At 38.2% G+C, this 21,153-nt stretch overlaps 1 protein-coding gene across 1 annotated transcript in view; it reads right to left on the bottom strand.

Moving 5' to 3' along the window:
• Positions 1–21,076, bottom strand: part of ECT2L (epithelial cell transforming 2 like) — a 111,094-nt gene extending 90,018 nt beyond the window's left edge. The window contains exons 1-3 of the mRNA XM_007484635.3: positions 19,310–21,076; positions 13,144–13,320; positions 12,447–12,559 (exon numbers count right to left, since the gene is read on the bottom strand). Coding sequence (XP_007484697.2) covers positions 12,447–12,559; positions 13,144–13,269 — 239 coding nt within the window. The 5' untranslated portion in view covers positions 13,270–13,320; positions 19,310–21,076. The remainder of the gene's footprint in view (positions 1–12,446; positions 12,560–13,143; positions 13,321–19,309) is intronic.
• Between the last annotated feature and the right edge of the window lie 77 nt (positions 21,077–21,153).

The raw sequence follows: 21,153 nt of genomic DNA, 5'->3' as shown, positions 1-21,153 counted from the left end.
TCAGAAAAGGCCTTTAGAAATTGAAGCCTAAATAAACTCATCTCCTTATCAAAAATAATTTGACATTTGGTCATTCAAACAGTTAGAAATCCCTCTACTTTACTGCTATGCAATACATGTCTAATTTTGATAAAATCTAGGTATGTTCTTTCTATAGCTTTCCCATGACTTACCAATCTAGTAACCATGTCAGAAAAGTAAAAGTTACTTTCCAACTTTTCAATAAGTTAGCATGAATCTTTTTCTAATTAGTCATCTTGTCTCCAGGAAAAATGACTTCAATTCTTCATGGGACAAGATCTCCAAACCTTTACTTAAGTTCTCTTTAGTTATTAATGTTGCTCTTTAAAATATGGCATCCAGATGGAACTGAATGCAATATTTGCAAGGTGAATTATAATTAAGTGACAAATGAATGGTTTACATTCACAGAAGGGAAAAGATCACCATACATATTTGTAGTCAAAGTAGAAGAAAGCTATAGTGTAATATAAAGTTCACTGAATTTGGGAATAAAAGGATTCGTGTTGAAGTTCTGTCTTTGCCATTTACAGGTTATTCAAACTTGGAAATTCCCAGAAAAATATCAGATTTTTAAGGATCGGGTCCATTTTCTATTTTTGTCTTTTATCTCCTGTGCTTAGGCTGGAGAAGGCTAGGATCTTAACACAAGAATACTCTCTTCTTTTTTTTTTTAAGAGAAGTATTCTTTGTTCACAATTTGATTCCATCCTTCATTCATTTCCCTAAGAAAAGTTTTTGTACTAAGCCCTTTACATGCATTCCAACAGGGAAAAGTTCAAAGGGACTTAGGTTGGAAACATAATTTTTAAAAATATTTTAAGTTCAACTAAAAAACAGGGCTTTTCCATGTTTCACACCCCTTTCCATATGCTTCCCCAAAGCTCTCATGAACTTATTCACAATTAACTAATTTTCAGGGTAATGAAACAACATGCAACTTTGTGCTGACCAAAGCAGAGAGGGTGCTAAACAAAGGTCTCAATGTGGCCATTGGCTATGCCAATATATTAAAAGAAGTACCTTTTTTTTTTTGTCATAGCAAAAAAACTAGAAACAAAGTATGCACCCAGTGATTGGGGTAATGGCCAGACAAATTATCATAAGTCAATGCAATGGAATATTATTTCATTTTTTAAAATGGCAAATGAAGAATTGAGGAGATTTATATGAACTGATACAAAAAAGAAAAGTAGAACCAACATAACAATATCCACAATGAATTTTGTGGTTCAGGCCTTTTTTTTTTTTTAGTTGTGTCCAACTCTTCATGACCCCATTTGGGGCTTTCTTAGCAAAGATACTGGAGTGGTTTGCCATTTCCTTCTCCAACTCATTTTACATATTAAGAAATGGAGGCAAAAAGAGTCTGAGGCCAGATTTGAACTCAGGAAGATACGTTTTCCCTGACTTTAAGATTAGTGCTTTATTCACTGGGCCATCTAGCTGCCTTATATACAATGAATACAGTATAAATCAAAACAAACCTAAGAAGCAATTGAATACAGATTGAAAGCAATGACCAATAGTATTAGCTGCAGGGAACAAATAATGAAATGCACCTTCCTTCTGATAGAGAGATATGATTTACAGATGCTATGTACTGAATGTGATGACCAAAAAATGTATTGTGTCACATTTGTTGGTTTTGTTGAGTTGTTTTTCTTTATGACAGAAGGTTCTGGGTAAAAGGGTAGGAAATAAGAGGAAATATCTGTGGCATAAAAAAACAAAACATTTTCCCCAATTGATAAATGGTCAAAGGATATGAACAAGCAATCTTCATTTGAAGAAATCAAAACTAGCAATAAGCAAATGAAAAAATGTTCTAAATCACTCTTGATTAGAGGATGCAAATGAAAACAACACTGAGATACCACCTCACACTTATCAGATTGGCCAATATGGCAATAAAGAAAAGCAATAATTGTTGGAGCGGGTGTGGCAAAATTGGGACACTAATGCAATGTTGGTGGAGTTGTGAACTGATCTAAACATTCTGGAGAGCAATTTGGAGCTATACTCAAAGGACTATAAAACTGCATACTCTTTGATCTAGTAATTCCTCTACTAGGTCTGTATCCCAAAAAGATAATAAAAATGGGAAAGGACCTACTTGTACAAAATATTTATAGCTGCTCTTTTTGTGGTACCAAAAAATTAGAAATTGAGGGGATGTCCACCAATTGTGGTATATGTTGGTGATGGAATACTATTGTGCTATGTAAAATGATAAGCAAGATGGTTTCAGAAAAAGCTGGAAAGATCTGCAGGAATTGATGCAGAGTGAAATAAGCAGAACTGGGAGAACACTATACACAATAACTGCAATATTGGATGATGATTATCTGTCAAAACTTGGCTACTCATCAATGCAATGATCTGGAACAATCCCAGGAGACTTATGATAAGGAATGCTATTCACCTCCAGAGAAAGAACTGTTGGAGTCATCTTTCACATCAGTGTATTTATGGTTTTATTTGGGGGTTTTGGGTATGTCTGAGGGTGCTCTTACAACAATGACCAATATGGAAGTCTGTTTTGTATGACAATAAAAATGGGGGGAAACCCCAAGACATTAACAAACTTTAAAAAAAATGGTAATGTGATGATCTTCTATTCATCTGGAATAGAAAATGATGATCTTCTAATGTTTAATATTATATTTGGTTTAGTTCCAATTTTGCTCCTTCTCATTTAGGTGTTGTTTTGAGCAACAACTTCATTCACATTCCTTTGTAACATTTATGACAACATGATGAAAAGAAGTTGGAATCTAGTAGGAATGTAAATCTGCTTTTAAAAACCTGTCTCAAGGATCCATTAAATTTGCTACAAATAATATTCTTTGCTTAGGTGATTTAGAGGAAAGAAATGTTCAATAGAAATATATATATGTATATATATGTATATATACATATATGTGTATACACATGCAAAAATATAAGTATATATAACATATGCAAATAGAAGATATATTTAATAATATATTATATAAATACACATATAATATATATATTATACAAATAGAAGGTTCAATAGAAGTACGTATATTCTCTATATAAAATATATAAGGCAAATATAAAAATTATGTTATATATGCTTTATGCAAATAGAATGTATTATTACTATTTAAAGTTCCTTCTGAAAAGAGTGCTTTTAGTGAATGAAAATACTTGAAAGAAGTAAAGAATGAATAATCAGATTACATAAATTACTTTGAACAAAATTCCTTGACAGGAAAAAAGAGCCAAATGAAAATTATCTTCTGTATGTCAAATATCTCCTAAGGACATTGTTTTATGTACTATGGAATCATCTTATTGCTTTTATGGAAAGTGAGAAATTTAGCTAGATTATGATAGATTTGTCCTGACCTAAGCCAATGATCTGAGAGCAAATTAAAGTAGCTATTGGTTCTTTCTTTTCCTTGCTGTGCAATATTGTATTTCTTAGTGGTCTAGTCCCATTGCCTCCTAGTTTTCCATTATAGAGATAAATGTTACTATTTAACAAGACTATCAATAACTAATTGATTTACAAAGTAAATTGTGTTCTGAATAGAATATTTAGGGAAGAGAGGTAGCAAAAAGAAGTGAACAAGGTAAACACCAAGTTAGGTTAGAAAGGTGACCTGTTTTTCTAAAACTGTCTCTAGTTTATAAAAAATGTAGAACCATTTCTGGGCTTACTCTTCTGACTCCCAGTTGCACTAGCAAATTAGGTACCCATAAGGTGATGACTACTGCTCCTTTCAGAGTTCTAGGGGTGACCTTGAGAGACTGACATTTTTAATATTCTTGCATGCAATAGAGGCCCCATCCAGGGCACTCCCCATTATTAATCATCCAATAGATCTCTTAGAAAAGGGATTTACTGAGAAGGTGTAGCAATAACAATACAGTGGCCCCTTGGCATATTGTGGTTCACTTATTCTGGCTTCACTCTATCCCAAGGTATAATATATATATATATATATAAAATTCTGTATCAAGGAGTTACACTTCTCACAGCACACTATTGGCTGATGGAAAGAAAGCCGACCAACCACAGTGCTGTGTTCTATATCCTGGGCGCTGATTGGCTCAATGACTGTTGGTTAATAAGAGTGTGGAAAAGGTTTATAGGAGAGTGGGAAGGGTATATAAAGCCTTAAAATATATATAAATAATAAAATAAATATATGCCACTGTTTCATGGATTTTCACCAATCACAGGGGTCTCTGGAATGTAACTTCTGTGAGTTAGTGAGGGATCACTGTAGTTCCAAAAACATACCCACTACTTGCCTCCAACTCAGGGAAACAATCTCTCCTTTTACACACAAGATCCCTTAGAAAAATGGGTTTAAATTTTAAAAATTAGCAGTAGTGAGACATGCCTATAGGGAAAAGGAGCACTAGATGAATTGTAGCTCTAGAAGTCTTATTCATCCTTTGAGGAGTCCTCATAAGACTCCTTTTATGTGTAAACTATCTTCTAGGCTTTAAGAACTGATAACTTAAAACAGTGATGGGCAACCTTTTGAGTTTGGTGTGTCAAAATTCACCAAAAAAACAAGCATAACTCGGATGGTGTGTCACTTTAAGAAAAAAACACAATTTCACGATATTTATAGTTTAAATAACAAAAATGCATAATTGTAATATATAATTGTATTTAATATACCAAAAACTAATTATTTAACTTACCTGCTTAGTGACTTCTTTATTCATCTGGCAACTGGTTTCTTTTGTTGGTCTTGATATCATTTAACTTGTGTGGGGTGTTGTGAACTAAGATCAATGAGGGGGAGGGGGAATTCTTTAACTAATCTGCCTATTAGTGGCTTTTTTGTTGCTGAATTTCATTGGCTAAATCTTCAACTGAAGGTTGGTATTTTGTACATGTCAAACTCAAGCAAGCTCCTAACTTCATCTGTCAATCTGTTTCTTTTGTTGGTTTTGATATTATTTAATGCTAAGAATAAGGTCTCACAAAAGTACGTAGAGGGAAAAATTGTGAGTAGAGCATTGCTATATTTTTCAGGGTGCTAAAAGTGTCTGGTAATAGGTTCCAGGCACTCCTCCATTGCACATGGGCTAAAGCCCCACCCAGTCTTCCATAGGCCCTGCCCTACCCTGCCCCTCCCTTGCTAACTGGCCCAGGGGTGCTGTGAGAGCAGTATCTGCAGCCTGCCAGTGCCAGCCTGCCTGCATGCATGTATTTGCCCTTTCCATGCTCCCTGCCCCTGTGAGAGCCCGGCTTGTACTGCCCACAACTAGTCCCCCACCCCCTTGGCCAGTACAGGGAGCAGTCCTCCTCCCTGGGCCGGGCCTTGGCATGGCCAAGGCCAGTGCTGTGGGCTCAAGGCTCCCTAGGTGGCTCCCAGTCCAGAGATGTGCTAAGTCCAAATGTGTCTGCATGTCATTGAAAATGGCTACATGTGTGCATGCCATAGGTTCGCCATCACAGATTTAATATAATCCAGAGTCATCATTCCACTTTGTCACAAAGTATCATGATCCCTCAAACTGACAACATTCTCAGTCTTTCCATTTTCATCTGTAGGCACTTCCTCTGTTATCAGCCACTACCAACCACTCTGATGGTTTCGATCACCATATACAGTTGCTGCTGGAAACTCTAATAATTCTAATGAATCTCTTGATTATTTGAGCATTCCTAGTTAGAATATCAACTCTTTTAAGATTAGGAAAAAATAAAACTTTTCTCTAAGGAGGAAAAGAAACAAGAGGGGATGGTTTCATCCATTTTATATTCAAAATATAGCTCTGGTTTAGCATCTACAAACTTCCTGGTTCTTCAGGCAATTAAGTGGTTTTTGGTCAGTTCATAGAACTAGTCTTTTAGTCATCAATGAATGAAAACACATTTTCCTAAGTTCTAAATATCAGAATGAAACCAGTAAGGTAGTATCTGCATATGCCAAGAAGAGCAAATATAAGCATACTCTAAGGACTGGTTTCTCACTTGTCAGTCTTTCCCTTATAGGGCAGTTCAAACTAAAGACCTACCTATAGGAGAAAAGATATCCCAGGTGTTAAATATTTTGTCAAACTTATTTTTTAACGGTACATACACATATATTTTATCCTTATTGAGAATTTTCTAGTCTTTTCCTCTTCTTCTGATGGAAGTTTAAACATTCCTCTCCCTTTTTCTTTTCAAAAAAGCTTGTGTTTTCTGCCTAAACCACCCTTATCATCCCCAGGCAAAGTCACTATCTCATTCTTCTCAGTCCATATGGAGAATGAAGTATCTGCAGCAATGACTTAGAAAGGTAATATATTTTTTTAAATCTTTTTTTTATATTTTATTTTTATTATTATTCAAAACATACTTCCACATTGATCACTGTTGTAAGAACAAACTAATATATAACCAAAACCCCCAAATAAAACCATAAATATACTGATGTGAAAGAAAGCATGTTTTGATCCACGTCTCTCTGACTCCAACAGTTCTTTCTATAGAGACAGGTAATATTTTAAACTAACTGATTCTCAAGAGGTTCTTAGGTTTATTATGCATATAATCAGCTTACAGCATACTACCCTCTCTCAACTGCCTTGTATCCCCACTATCACCAACACAAAGTAGATAGCCTAATCTCTTCCTTTTTCATGGAATCCTTGGAGATAGCTTTTTAATGATATTGTCTTTTTAAAGGTTGTTTTTAATATTTTAAAAAGTGATCCTTCCCCTAAGCTCTGTTGTCATTATTTTTATTTTTTTTAAGATCAACAGATTTTAATTCACCATTTAATAGAACTCAAGGACATTTTTCCTATTAGTTTGCTTAAAATTACTTTTATCTAAATGCTTTGACCTTGTTTATCCTCACTAGATTTTATCTGCATGGAAATGTTTGGAAATTAGTGTGACCATACAATTAGACTGTGTTGTAGTTGACCAGAGAGGTTCCATGACCCTGATCCAGGTTGGCCCTGATCTTCTATGCCTGTGTTGGCAAACCTATGGCATGCATGCCGAAGGGGGCTGCTCCCCTCCCCCTCTCCACATCACCTGAGAACATTTTTTCACTTCACTCTGCCTCTCTGCCTACCAGCACAATGGGGGTACTTCATCCCTCCCCTGTCTGGGGTAAGGGAGTAGCTCACATGCAGCATGACAGTACAGTTTGGGCATTTGGTCTCTAAAAGGTTCATCATCACTCTCTATGCATTGTTGTTCTGTGTCTTCATCCCATTTATTGTATCTGTCTATTGCCACCTCCCACCCGATGTTATAGTGGCAATGAAGCAAATTGGATCTCATGCCCAATAGTTGAAATCAATTTATTAAGTAATGTGGGCTGTTAATATCCTACCCAAAATCTGCTCATGGTAATAAATAATATTATTTTGAAACTCCAGTGCCCACTGAAGAGAAACAAAAGCTTGCCTGTTCGAAAATACCTGGCTTATGGGAACAGCTGGGTAGCTCAGTGGATTGAGAGCCAAGCCTAGAGGTGGGAGGTCCTAGGTTCAAATCTGGCCTCAGACACTCCCCAGCTGTGTGACCTTGGGCAAGTCACTTAACCCCCATTGCCTAGCCCTTACAACTCCTCTGCCTTGGAACAAATACACATTATTGATTCCAAGACGGAAGGTAAGGGTTTTTAATTTAAAAAAAAAATACTTGGCTTTTATAAAGAGATCTTTGCATAAAGAATAATCAGGAAGTCTGTCACTACCTGGCAGTTTATGAAAACCAGTTCTACAAGTTTAGCAAGGAGGCTGATTCAGAGAGCTGTTTGCACAAGTTCTTCCAAGTGTGACAGACCAAAATACCCTGACTTTCTCCACTGGCTCTTGTCTTAAGAACCACAGAATATGGGAAATATCAATCTTGACAGTTTTGGAATTGGCTTCTTAGTGTAAGCAGCAAGAAACCACTTTTGGCATGCCTCTGACATATACATCATCTGAATATTTTTTCATGTATGGATCTGATGGAAACAGTAGTAAAACCCTCTTCAGAATGTTTTTCAAAGGTCTAGTTTCTAAAACTTCAGTGAGGAAGAATGTTCCTTATACTATAAGAGCTTGCTCAATGATCTTCCATACTATAATTATATGCACTTTTAATTCAGTGTGTCATAAGCAAAAAAAAAAATAATGATATTGGATAATGTATATTTCTGTGTGTGTAATAAGAATAGATCTTGTGGTTTTTTTACATTGTAAATTATAAACTAAGAATTTCGAATAGTATGATTTTTTCCCCTTTTATTTTTGCTCATGGGGACAATCTGCATGAATTCTATGAAATTCATGAGAAATTCTAAAGCTCATTTTCCTCAGAGGCTTAAATCAGGGATATTCTGGTAAATGCTTAACAAATGTGTCTGTATGTAAGACATACTTGTAAAATTTACATGATTGACATTTTGTCATCACTTTATTAAGCCTAGGCAATCAACAAAATAATGAATCAAGTCCCCTCTTTGTAATATTTGTCAGATTCTAAAGTGTAAATGCAATGGAAATTTAACAAATGGCATTCTTCAGGTAGGAGCTGGACTGAGCATATATCCCTGGTTCTAACCTATTCTCTGAACAAATTGTCTTCTAGAACAACTAACAACTAACAAATAGAAAACTTGATTCCTGTCCCTTCTCCCTTTGCTAGTTAGTCAAAACTTAACCGTAGACCTTCAAGGAGTCTTAGAGATCATAAAGTCCAACATAGATGAGGAACCAAGATCAAGAAAGGTTTTGGCAAAGGTCACACAGGGGGCAGATAGGTAGCTCAGTAGATTGAGAGTCAGATCTAGGAGGTCCTGGGTTCAAATTTGGTCTCAGATACTTCCTAGCTGTCTCACCCTGGGTAAGTCATTTAACCCCATTACCACTCTTCTGCCTTGGAACCTATACACAGTATTGATTCCAAGTTGGAAGATGAGGGTTTATTAATAAAAGCTCCTCTAACTCTATGTCCAGCCTCCTGTTTCCACCAGGCACAAGAAAAGCTCTGGGCCTGGTGTGCCTCTTTTAGACTTCAGCAAAATTAGTTTATGGGATAAAATGAAATGTTTGGGGTGAGGTCCTTTCAGGTGTAAATTAAGGATACTACATTTTAGAAGGGATTCTGAGACTTAAGATGACTCAGTTGAATATGAAAAGGCCAAGAGAGATAAGCAACTTGTCTCCAAGGCCAAGACTGACTCACTCTCTTCAACCATTCATTTTTAATAAGATCCCAACAGGAATCTGGGAAATATATCTACATAGTGTCCTAGTTCTGGGCCAGGCAAACCCTCAGAGAGAAAGAAGCAATACCTCTCCCTCTCTCAGCCTGGGAAATGATAAACCTCAGATCAAAAATCCTGAGGGAACAGTACTGAAAAGACTTCTGCCAATCGTGGACTAAGTCTCTCTCCTTTCTGAAAAGTCATAGTAGCATGCCAGCTGAAAGAGTCCAATCATGCAGTGCTAAGCTTGAGGCTGGAGTAGAGGCTATACCAACCTATCAAAGGGCAAGCCTAAGGAGTCTGGTAGATCAATTAATCTTTGCCCTGGTGTACCTGTGAGGATTCAGTCTAGAAAAGAATCTGTGCCCTGCAAGGAGATAGCCCAGGTGAGCAATGGAGTGACTTGTCTATCATCAGTGTGGATACCTGTCCCACAGCAAAGTACATGAGGATGCCCCAGGAAAAGAAAGCACAATGACGTCTTGGTATATGGCATACCTACCTATGTACCTCTCTATTGTACTACATGTTTGTGGTCACTCTTGCCCTTCCTCCCCCAGCCTCTAGAATCTATGTATTTTGATGGTAAAGGGTACCACAAGTTCAGTTGAGGGCAGTGAATTCTTTGTAACTACAGTTCTTGCTGTGCCATTTGTGGAAATATCTTCTAAGATTGGAGTCTAATGGTTGATAATGAATGGGAAGCACATTGATGGGGGCTTGTGAGCTACAGTGTTTGGGGTAGCCATCCACAGGGTTGCCCCTAGAACATTAAGTAGTATTTGCATCTTAGATACTCAACATGCTTGTGTGAGTAGTGTGAATTAGAATAGTGAGCAATAATGGAAAATCGTAGGGTGAACTGCTCTAGTGTTAACCCAAAGGGATTTCATAAATTTTTAGCCTCATGTGACTAAATATGAGCCCAGCAGGTCAAATCTTGCCATAAAATATTCACACATCATTTTCACTAATATCAATAGACTCCTAAGTTGGGTAACATCTGACCTAGAATATTTAATAAACATTTCACTGAACTTTAAAGGGTATATATACCTTGATGAAGAAATAGAACTACTATTAAACTGTGCAAAGCACTGAAAACAGCACTGAGATCAATGGCTCTGCTTTTAGCTTAGCTCCCAAAGTTATGGTCCAGGCTAGGGTAGCAATATTTGTGGAAAGGGCTAGTCTTCCTTTTCCTCCACCAACACCAATGGCCATCAACAAGGCAGGCAAATAAACCCAGCTAACGAAGCAAGACGTATTGATGGGATGGCATGTGTTAGGTGAGTCAAGCTACTTCTCACCACCCTGACCACCACCTGCCCTTTGGCCTCAAAGGAACTAGTTTAGAATTATATGCTCATAAACCCTAAGGATAGCAGGTACAGCCTAGACTACCAGCCCTGCTTCTAGTCCATCATCTTTAGCCATCATCAAGGTGGACAAGCCCTTGAGGAGGGGCGTTCTACCAGCCTTACCACCACCATATCAACTGCTGACCACCTTCAACTGAAGGGCAGATAGACCCATGAGCCCCGAGAATAGCAATGCCCAGCAGACACCAGCCTAGCTTCCAGCCAGCAGCCTTCATCCATCGTACAGTCATCATTTGGAGAATGAGCTTTTACAGCTATAGGTACAGAAGACTCAGTTTTCATCACCAAAGTCCTTGGTTCCATTCCATGGTTTAGCAGATATGGATTTATCAATGGAAACAACAATATAGAGGATGTATTACCACTTGATTTGAACCATAAAGGCCACTGGTCCTTTCCATCTGAATTGAAACTGAATGCCACTTGTAAGAATGTGAGAACCTTAAAAACAGAGATCTTCTTACTTTTTTCATTCTATTCCTAGTTAGTAGCACAGTACTTTGTTCCTTTTAAATAGGCTAATTAGAGAACTGATGTTGTTCTTGTCCTACAAAAGGAAAAATCGAAATGCTACAGAAATAATGTAGGTTTACCTGAAGACGGAATTTCAGGTCTAATATTGCTATTCCTTGAAAAATGTGCTACAAGATCTCTAATGACCTCCAGTGGTTACTGCTAAAATTGCTTGATTTGTAATAGATAAGATTATAGCATACTTCAAAGTGATTGGATTTGTTATCTCAAGGGGTATAGAGAGGAAAGGAAGGGAAATAACCCTTAATCAGGACTTATAAAATATATGTTTAAAAAATTCATGGATCTGGATTTTTCTTGCTGCTTTTCTTAGCAGCTTCTTTGAATGGACAAACTAGTATCTGTCTCCAATCAGTAACTCAATAAATTAGCATTGAATGCATATGAGTGTCCAGAATTATGCAAGGAAGCTTTGGGAAGTAAAGAAAAGGAAATTCAGTAAAGGGAAGGTGGCTCAGTGGATTGAGAACCAAACCAAGAGATAGGAGGTCCTGAGTCCAAAAGTGATCATACCCTTCCTAGCTGCGTGACCCTGGGCAAGTCACTTAACCCCCATTGTCTAGCCCTTATTGCTCTGCTGCCTTTGAGTCAATACACAGTGTTGATTCTAAGACAAAAGGTAAGAAATTAAAAAAAAAATATAAGTGAATTAGAAAGTACATAGATTCTGAGAAGAGTGAGTTAGGTAGGAAAGAGTTCAGAATGGTGAGCAAAAAAAGAGGAAGAAGAGGTGGGAAGGGATAGGCCAGGGTGGGAGTGTCAAGAAAAAGGCAATATTTTCAATGATTAGTAGATACATGTCATGCTAGAAATAAATGCCGATGTTGGCATTATTCCAGATGCATTCATGTGCATTCTATTTTGCCTTCTGTTTGATGAATACAACATTAGCCTGCTAGTTGTAGGAAGCACAATTTATATTATGGGAGAAAAGTTACTGAAGCCTTTGAAAATTCTTGCTGTACTGAATGAAGAGCACTGAATTTGGAGTCCAAGTAACTGGATCCAAATCCTTACTCTTAGAATCCCTGGGTCACTTTATAGAATTTACTTTTCCTCCTCCTCTGTAAAATGAAAGAATTGTATTAGGTGATCTCTAAGGCCTCTTTCCAGTTCTAAACTGTATATATTGCCAATCTCAGCAGATAGTTCCGTACTGAAAGAATCTGCATAAAGATCATTCTGAAAGTTGTTTTTTTTTTTAAGATTTTTAAGAAAAGAAATAAATTTTTGTTAAGTTCAAATAAACATATCACCACATTTTACTTTCCTGAAAAGGCAACAAGCATATCTTTGTATTTAAACTTACGTCAATTGGGAGTGACTGCAATTTTGCAATATTGTAAGTAGAAATTCTTTACGTTGCTTGTCAGTCCACAGATTAAACCAATGAGTTATAAGACTAACTCGTTCCTGAAAGAGCTGTAAGAAAATAAGATGAAATATTTTGGTATATTTCACTTTATAGGTGAAGTGTTCCTTGTGCAACATGGCACCTGCCAAGTAGGTAGAATAAATATTACTAAACAGACATATCAAGGACATCATTGTTTTAAGATCTATCACTGTGATATGTTCACTCTTTCTATATTTTATAAATTAATTGCTAAAAAATCATTTGGAATTAATTAATTCCTGGTGACCATGCTCTTAAATAATTTAGTCCAACCCTTTAATTTTAACTCCTTATATTCTTGCCCTTACAGATGTAGTGGAAAGAACATTGGATTTGCAATCAGAATACCTGAGTTTGGATTAGTATTCAAACTAATTTTTAGCTGCTTACTGGGTGTGAGAACTTGAGCAAGTTATACAATCTCTTTGGGCTTCAGTATCTCAAGAGTAAAATGAACGTGTTGTACTAGATGACTTCTGAGTTCCCTTCCAGCTCTAAATCCATGCATCTAGAACTTATATGGAAAATTTAAAAAATTTAGCAAAATGTGGATCTACATTTTATAGCAAAATTAAGCTTGTAATTTCTCTTGTACTAGAAAGTAACTCACCTGTTTATTTAATGATTTGTTGGTAATTGGTGTCCAAGTGCTGAACTTTGTTTGAAAGCACTCAATCACCTGGTTTTTGTTGGAAGAGTCTCTTACTGACATTTCTGTAGAGATCTCTCTATTCATGATTCCAGAAGCTGAAAGTTTATTTCATTAGAGATATTTGCTAAAGGATTCCTAGAAATATACAATAGATCAAAAGATTTTGTTAAACCATTTTAATAATCATTACAATGCTGCAACATCTTAGTGCTGATTTTTTGGAGTAGGGCTGGGAGGGAGAGTCTGGACCCATGGCTTCAGTATGGGGACTTTCTAGTGTTGAAATGCCTTCTACCCATCTCAACATTTTTTACTTCTTGTCTGCTCTTCCCTCATACAGCTGCCAGCCAAGTTCAGGCATTTATTTAACATCCCTTACAAACTGTACTGCCAATTAACCTTCCATTTGGCTTTGCTATCTTAAGCCTTTCCCCATACCAATCTATACTCCACAGCCACCAAAGAGATTTACATGTGCATGTTAGGCTCCTGGCTCAATAAACTCTAAAGGCTCCCTATTGCCTCAGGGATCAAGTATAAGCTCCTGTGTTTGACATTTAAATCTCTTGAAATTTCCCAGTCTTCCAATTGCCCTCTTTACACTTTGACATCTGGCTATATTGAACTCTCTACTGTTCTGCATACATGGCACTTCATCTCTCCTCTCCATGTCTTTGTGCTACCTGTCCTCCATGTATGAAATGTTCTCTGTACCCACCCCTACCTCTTGGAATCTTGAATTTCCTTCAAGACTCAGCTTAAGTGCCACTTTAGTCACTAGTATTGTTATTCATTTTTCAGTCCTGTCCAACTCTTTATAACCCCATCTGAGGTCTTCTTGGCAAAAATACTGGAATGGTTTGCCATTTACGTCTCCAGATCATTTTACAGATGAGGAAAACAAGACAAAGACTGGATTTGAACTCAGGTTGCCTAGGGCTTTATTTGCTATACTACCTGGCTACCCAATTACTAGTATTCTCTCTCCTAAAATTGTACACTCAGGTTTTTCCCCCTGAGTAGAATATAAGCTTCTTGAAGCTTTCTTTTTTTAAATTTATTTCTTACCAATTATATGTAATATCAAATTTCCATATGTTTTCCTAAGTTATATGATCAACTTTATCTCCCTTCTTCTCTTCCCTTATTGAAGCTTTTGCCTTGCCCCTAAGGACTTAATATATACTTGTTGATTGTTTAAGGTAGATTAGTAAATCTGTCTGGAACTTAGAGTCCTAGAAAGTTTCCCAGAGAAACTGAGGTTTAAATGATTTCCCCAGAGTTAAAGAGCTCATTGTATCAGAGGCAGGACTTGGAAGTGACCTCTTCCTAACTCCATGAACCCTATATCTACCATGCTGCACCACTTTTTAGAGCTGAATACTACACATCAAAATCAATAGACCCAACAGGCTTGGAGGTTAAGAGCTGGAGTGATATTTGGATGCTATTCTTGGTTTTATTACTAATTTGTTGAATACATATACACATAGAAACACTGTTTGGAGCTCCAGAGGTATGCAGTGTCTAAATTAGTTATTGCTATTACTTATACCTTTTCTAGCAATTTCACTCCTTGGCCTGGACCCTACTATCTGGAAACTCATCATCCTGAGAGCCTACATCAGCTTTGGTGATCACACCTCATCAGTACCCTTAGTACTCTCTGCCTCTCTGACTGGAGGGTTGGAGGGCTAAGTAAGGAATCCCAAAGTCTTCATTTAAAGTGAGCTCCCAGGCCCACAATTCTTCATGTCTCACTCATGCACTCATACACTCACACATGGAAGTGTATTTCACATGACCTCTGGCACTAGAAACCTTCTTCCCCAAGCCTCCCTTTCCCTCTTTTTAGCTTTGTGTATGTGCGTGTGTACATGCAGGTGCACATATGTACAAATGTGTATATTAGGTTTCTCTATTAGATTATAAACTCCTTCAGGGCAAGGACTTCTGTACCCCCAGATCGTAGTGCCTGGCACATAGTAGGTGTTTAATGAATGTCTACTGACTGACCTATGGTCCAGTCTCTTGCCCTTAGTTGCATCAGTTCCCATGGCCCAATCTAGCCCAGATCTGTTTTTTTTTTTTATCTTGCAAGGAAACTGGAGGAGAAAATTAAGGTGCTTCAGGAAGTTCTGTTTATGACTCAGAAACTGGCATATTCCTTTTTGAGCCAGACAACTTGGCCCTAATTATAACTCAAATGACTGGAAATTTGAAATGCCAGAGTGGGACTCCCCCTTCATTGCTGCTCCCAGTCCAACTTTGTGAGGCACATGGAGCATGGAAAAGTTTAAGGAAGAGAAAAAAATTTAATCTGATGTGGAATTTTTTTTTTCTTCTGCCAAATGCATAGAGAAATTATAGCAATTTAGGGAATATGATGAGATGTAATGCTGGAAGAAAGACCTGAGGGGACATCTAATTTAACCTAACATTTCATTTTACAGATAAGGAAATTGTAGCCCACAGAGGGGAAGTGATTTGTCAAAGGTAAGGTAAAGTATAAGAGACAAGACCTCTGACTCCAAAACATTCTCAGATATGTTTATATAATTGATGAACCTCCAGCCCTCTGTTGTCCCCCCAAGGCCCAACACCTAAAATGAGGGAGTAAATATCCAAGGAGACATTAAGAAATCACTAAAAGCATGAAACAAGAAAGACAAAGTTATGTTCCCCAGGTGAGATTATCTTCACTTCTGGAATGTATTGCCCTGGCTCAGTCCATGTTCCCTTCTTCTAGTAGCCTCCTGGAACTTCAGAATGGATGCATTTTATCACCTGGTTCTAGAGCTCCAACTTTTGTTCTTCGTGCTTTTTAACGTGGGGGCATCATCAGGATGCCTAGCAAAACCAGAGGCTATATTTTGCAGCCTTGGATATAAAGGGTTACAACTGAGCTATTGGTTCATTTCTGAACATAACCACAAAGCTATCCATATGGAAATTTGTGTTGTCCTGAGCCTTGATCAGCTTGCCCATGATAACCACCCCTAGGGTTGTTCTCAGGTGATGATGTACCTGGAGTGTGAGTTCAGGGGGGACTAGCACCACTGGTGTGAGGGCTTGCCAATTCCCTTACAGGGCTGTTCATCCACCTTTGGGGTCTACTTGTTATCTAGGTCTCACCTGTGGCTCCAAGAAGCTGTAGCATGTGCAGCAGCCACATCCTGGTAACACTGTATTGGCATACAGGCTAAACCAAGTTGAGGGTAAGTGACAGGTCCCAAACCCATTGGTGAGGTAGGGGGATGTCTACCTCAGGCATGGTGGAATGGGCAGAGGAGAACAATTTGTCTCAACAGCCATGAAAGAGGCTAACTCGGGCTCTGTGGAGTACTTATAGCTTGCTTAGACATTGAAGACACTGTCACCCATTGCATTCTGGGCTATTGACAGTCACCCTGGCTTCTTTCTTGTCTTGGGACTTTGATGCCTTTGGAATAGAGAATGAGGCTAAGGATGACTCTGTGCAACTCTGTCTCCTTTAAAACCAATAAGTCAAACTATCTCTTGTGATATCATTGGTCTTCTTAAAAATGAAGGACAGATAATGACAACCTATCTGCCTCATGGAGGAACATGACTGGAACACCAGCAATAATCTAGGAAGAAAAAGCAGCAGCTCTGGCTCCCCAGCTCCAATGTGGAATGATCAGCAACAACCAAAATGAAGATCATCTCTAGGACTTTTTATCTCCAACATACCAGAACTCTTCCTCAGTACCAAGAAGACATAATAACAAGGCAAGATATAATGACAATCTCTCTTATCCCTAGAGGCAGTAAGATGCTTCCAACCAAAATTCACTTGACCTCTCAGTGTCCCAGTCAACTCTCTAAGGCTCTAAGCTGCAGAATGTTTGTCATTACCATTGGTAGAGGGAGATCATAGTTCTGGTACCTAACATACCCAGAAAAAGAAGGTACTAATTCCATGTAACATATACACATTCATAAACTTAAATGTGTTGATGATATAAAAACAGGCATGGAAAATAAGATGGCAATGAGGAAAATGAATCTTAAATTAATTATAATAATTTCTATGTGAAACCTTTCTTAAACCTTGGGTTTCAGGTTTGGAAGGTCAGTCAGCTTCTAAGCCAAAGTAATTTACTCCCAGGCCTGAAGGCATCTCACTGGGCTGGTTTTTGTTAGAGGTAGGGTGGAGACTTGCTCCTTTTTTATCTGTAGACAAGAACTCTCTCAGGGGAGGGAAATTGGTAAGCTCTGGCAGCCATGATGGACTCATTTAAAGTACAGTGGTCAGGTCCTGTGGCTGGTTATGTTGGCATTTTCCAGGTCCCAGCGAGGACATTCCTATCTTGTGAGGAAGTAATAGGGAGGAGTTGAGGTCTCTGAGTCCACCTCCTTAGTGCCTATTTATCTATCAGAGAAGTCTTGGAATGTCCAGGGGAGGGACCAAGTGGTGAGCTCCCAAAGAGGAATATATAGACTTGAGAGAAAAGAGTTTACTTTCTTTTGGCCCTTTTGGATTGTGATAGGAATCAACCAACCAAGTTAGGATATCTTGCTTGGACAATTAATAAATTATTTTAAAATGAAGAAATATTGACTCTTGAAAATTTCAGTCATTATATATAATATGTATATCTATCTCAAACTTAAAAATGCTAACTATATGTATCATGCATGTACAGTATGCACATGAACAAATTATTAGGTGCTAACTATAGGTAACATGTATGCCCTTGGTGGTGAACCCATTGTACTCATGCCAGAGGGTACACTCTCTGAGTGCCCTCTCTGAGCACAGGTACCATCACCCCAGCACTGAGTTCATTACTAGAAAGCTAGAAGCTTTCTAGCTGCTCCCCTCCTCCTCACCTGAAGATATTTCTCACATTATATGCTCCCCTCTCTCTCTCTTTCTCTGTACCCAGGTAGCTCCTTTTAAAACCAGAATAGGTGATAGAATGGAAATCAGGGAAGTAGAGGAAAGATGAGTTGGTTAGTATAAGCCACTGTGGAGTACTATTTAAAAAATATCAATGAGATTTCTCCCCCCTCTCTAGCCTTGGGAGCTGGGATTGATGAGAAAACTATGGTATAATGTGGCAGAAAGAGCACTGCATTTGGTTTTAGAGGTCTTGGGCTTTTGGACCCTGATTCTACTAGTTCATTTTTTCGCCTCTTCAAGTCTTTTTCTTCTTCTGGAAAATGGGGAAGCCAATCACACACAATTACTTACCTCCCAAAGCTGTTGTGAGGAAAGCACTGTCTTAAATTTTAAAGTCTTTTGTAAATAGATTTTTTTTTTTACTTCAGATACTGGATTTATTATTATTATTATTTTTAATTAACAGGCACATTTTCTCTCCTACCTAAGGAAAAAAACCCTGTATAAAAATACTTATATGGTTGTTTTAAAAATCAAATTGAGTAGGGTGCAGTTAGGTGGCTCAGTGAATAGAGATCCAGACTTGGGGACAGGTCCTAGCAAAATCTAGCTTCAGACAATTCCTGTGTGACCTTGGACAAGTCACTGAACTCAATTTACCTAATCCTTATATGTATACACACATATACATACACATATATACACACATATATACATGTCTATATCTACATATGTTAGTCGAGCAAAACAAATTCCCAAACTGTCCATTAGAGACTGGATTTAGAGGCAGATGCCCTGCATGTAAATTGTTACAATCCCTGAGTGACCTTGAGTAAGTCACTAATCTCTATGGACCTCAGATCCATCCATCACTTGTAAAAACAAATGATTGGCCAAGGATGACAGATTTAGAACTCAAAAGGATCTCCAAGGTCATCTAGTCCAGCTCCATCATTTTAAAGATGAGGGAACTGTGGAGTTAGAAAGTTTTGCTCAAGGTGCCCCAGGTTGTAGCTAGGCACTCTTATTCCTAATCTTGTGCTTCCTCCCCACTCCCATCCCCACCCTGAGACACCACTAGACCCCTTGTAACTCTCAGTTCCATCCCAGGTCCCCTAGAGAGTCCCGCAGCCTCTTCTGTCCATCTTGGTGCCAAGGCACTTCCTCCCGGACAGAAGGAAAGGAAAACTACGCCAGGTAGTGGTCCCCAAGGAAGAGGCGCACCGCATCGCCCACGTCCCAGGGAAGCTTTACCTCGGAGAGGTAGGCAGGGAAGCAAGACAAATGAGGAGAGTCCCAGAAGGAAGCTACCTTCGCTGCTGTCTGCCGCAGCCTCTGGTTCGCAATTCAGTGGAGAAGGGCTGTGGGAGCCCAACCCCATCTCCATAGGAACACTACAACAAGCAAGCACCGAGTTGGCCCATCTGAGAGTGCAGAAGGCTGTGCTGCAATGCACCCAGCGGGCGCAGCCTTAGGTGCTCAGCAGAGGAGGAGACAGCTAGAGAGCTGAAGGCAGAGGACAAAAGAGTGCGTTCTGGGCTGCAGGGACTCTCTCCCGCAGTGTCCGGGCCCGCCAGGCTGTGGGGGGCCAGGGGTAACCAGACTGCGCAGGGGCTCAGGCACTGACACCCAGCAACTCCGTAAGGGTTCTGCCTGCTTAGGGGAGCTCCCCACATCCCGCCACCGTTTTAATCCTATGACGAGGGAGCTCAGCCAAACCCCATATCTTCAGTCAAGAAGTCCTAGTGTACGGTCCCCTTACAGTTACGGTGCTCCATGCAAGGCGTCTAATTACGTCAGGACTGGATTGAAGCATCCTTAGAGGTTCCCTCCTAACGATTAGGAAACAGGGGCCCATAGGTGTAAATTGACTCGTTCAAGGTTACTTAGACAGGGGTGGAATTTGAACCTAGACCCTCTATACCCGAATATTTCTCAAATAACTATGGCTAAATCAAAATCCTTGTTATCAGCTCTTCTGTGCTTAGGTTTGGATTTATAAGGTTTTATTTATTATTATTGATAAGAGTTTTATCCATTGGATCCAATTATGCTTAATTTAATCATGTGGTCCAAACAAAAGGGATTTAGAACCTTAATAGTTTTTTGGTGGTAGTGTTTAAAGTGACCAATATTTGAATAGTTATTGAAACAACTTATACCAGCTCACTTCAAATTTGGCCACAGACCTTCCTAGCTGGGGAATGGCAAGTGCTCTTGTGTCTTGGAATTGATATTGATTCTACAACAGAAGGTTAGGGTTTAAAAAGTAAAAAAAGAAAAAAAAGGTTCACACCAAAAACTTTTCCAGCACAAGTCATTATCATCTTAAAATATTTTTATTTATTGTGAAATTCTTTATTTCAAAAGCATGCCTGCTTTTTCTCTTGATCTCAAAATAAAAGCAACACCACTAACTAGCTGTTTTAACATCCAGTGCTACTCTTTGGGCCTTATTTTCCATATCTGAAAATGAAGGGATTGGCCTAGATGATTTGTAAGAGGTCCTTTAGTGTTTAAATTTTTATATATGTGGAAACCATAAACAAAGGATAATGCTAGATAAACCAAGCTGAGTACCTGGAACCCATATCATTTGCAAAAAAACAAAAACAACAAAAGAGAATAAAAAGGTCAGTCTCCTGAATATGCCACCAGGCACCAATCACAGGAAACAGATTTTGTTTGCCTTAGTCTCAGGCACTTTCCAAGAAAAACATTTAACATGTTTTTGGTAAATTTTGCTTTTGGTCTTTGTCACACATTGCATATTACATAACACTACTCTCTCTACCCAATTGACACTCCTAACATGAATCTGCCTCTTTCTTGAATATTTTTTAAATTAATGGTGTAAAAAATCAATTGGGTAATTTAGAAATAAATCAGTATTTTTAAATTTTCATTTATTTTTACAATTTTTCATCGTATATTTATCTAATGTTATTTAGTTTCTGAGGACTGATAGCATAAATGTTTGTGACAAAAGCCCAAACACAATGCTTTCTTTTGTAATACATGTGTATTGTTTGTGCAAAAGTTAATTTTAGAATTTTACACACATTTTACCAAATACCAAATTTACCAAAACTTGGATT

This window comes from Monodelphis domestica, chromosome 2, assembly GCF_027887165.1.
Source record: "Monodelphis domestica isolate mMonDom1 chromosome 2, mMonDom1.pri, whole genome shotgun sequence".
Lineage (NCBI taxonomy): Eukaryota > Metazoa > Chordata > Mammalia > Didelphimorphia > Didelphidae > Monodelphis > Monodelphis domestica.
Note: the sequence above shows the minus strand (reverse complement) of the source record. Positions and strands in the feature narration are given on the sequence as shown.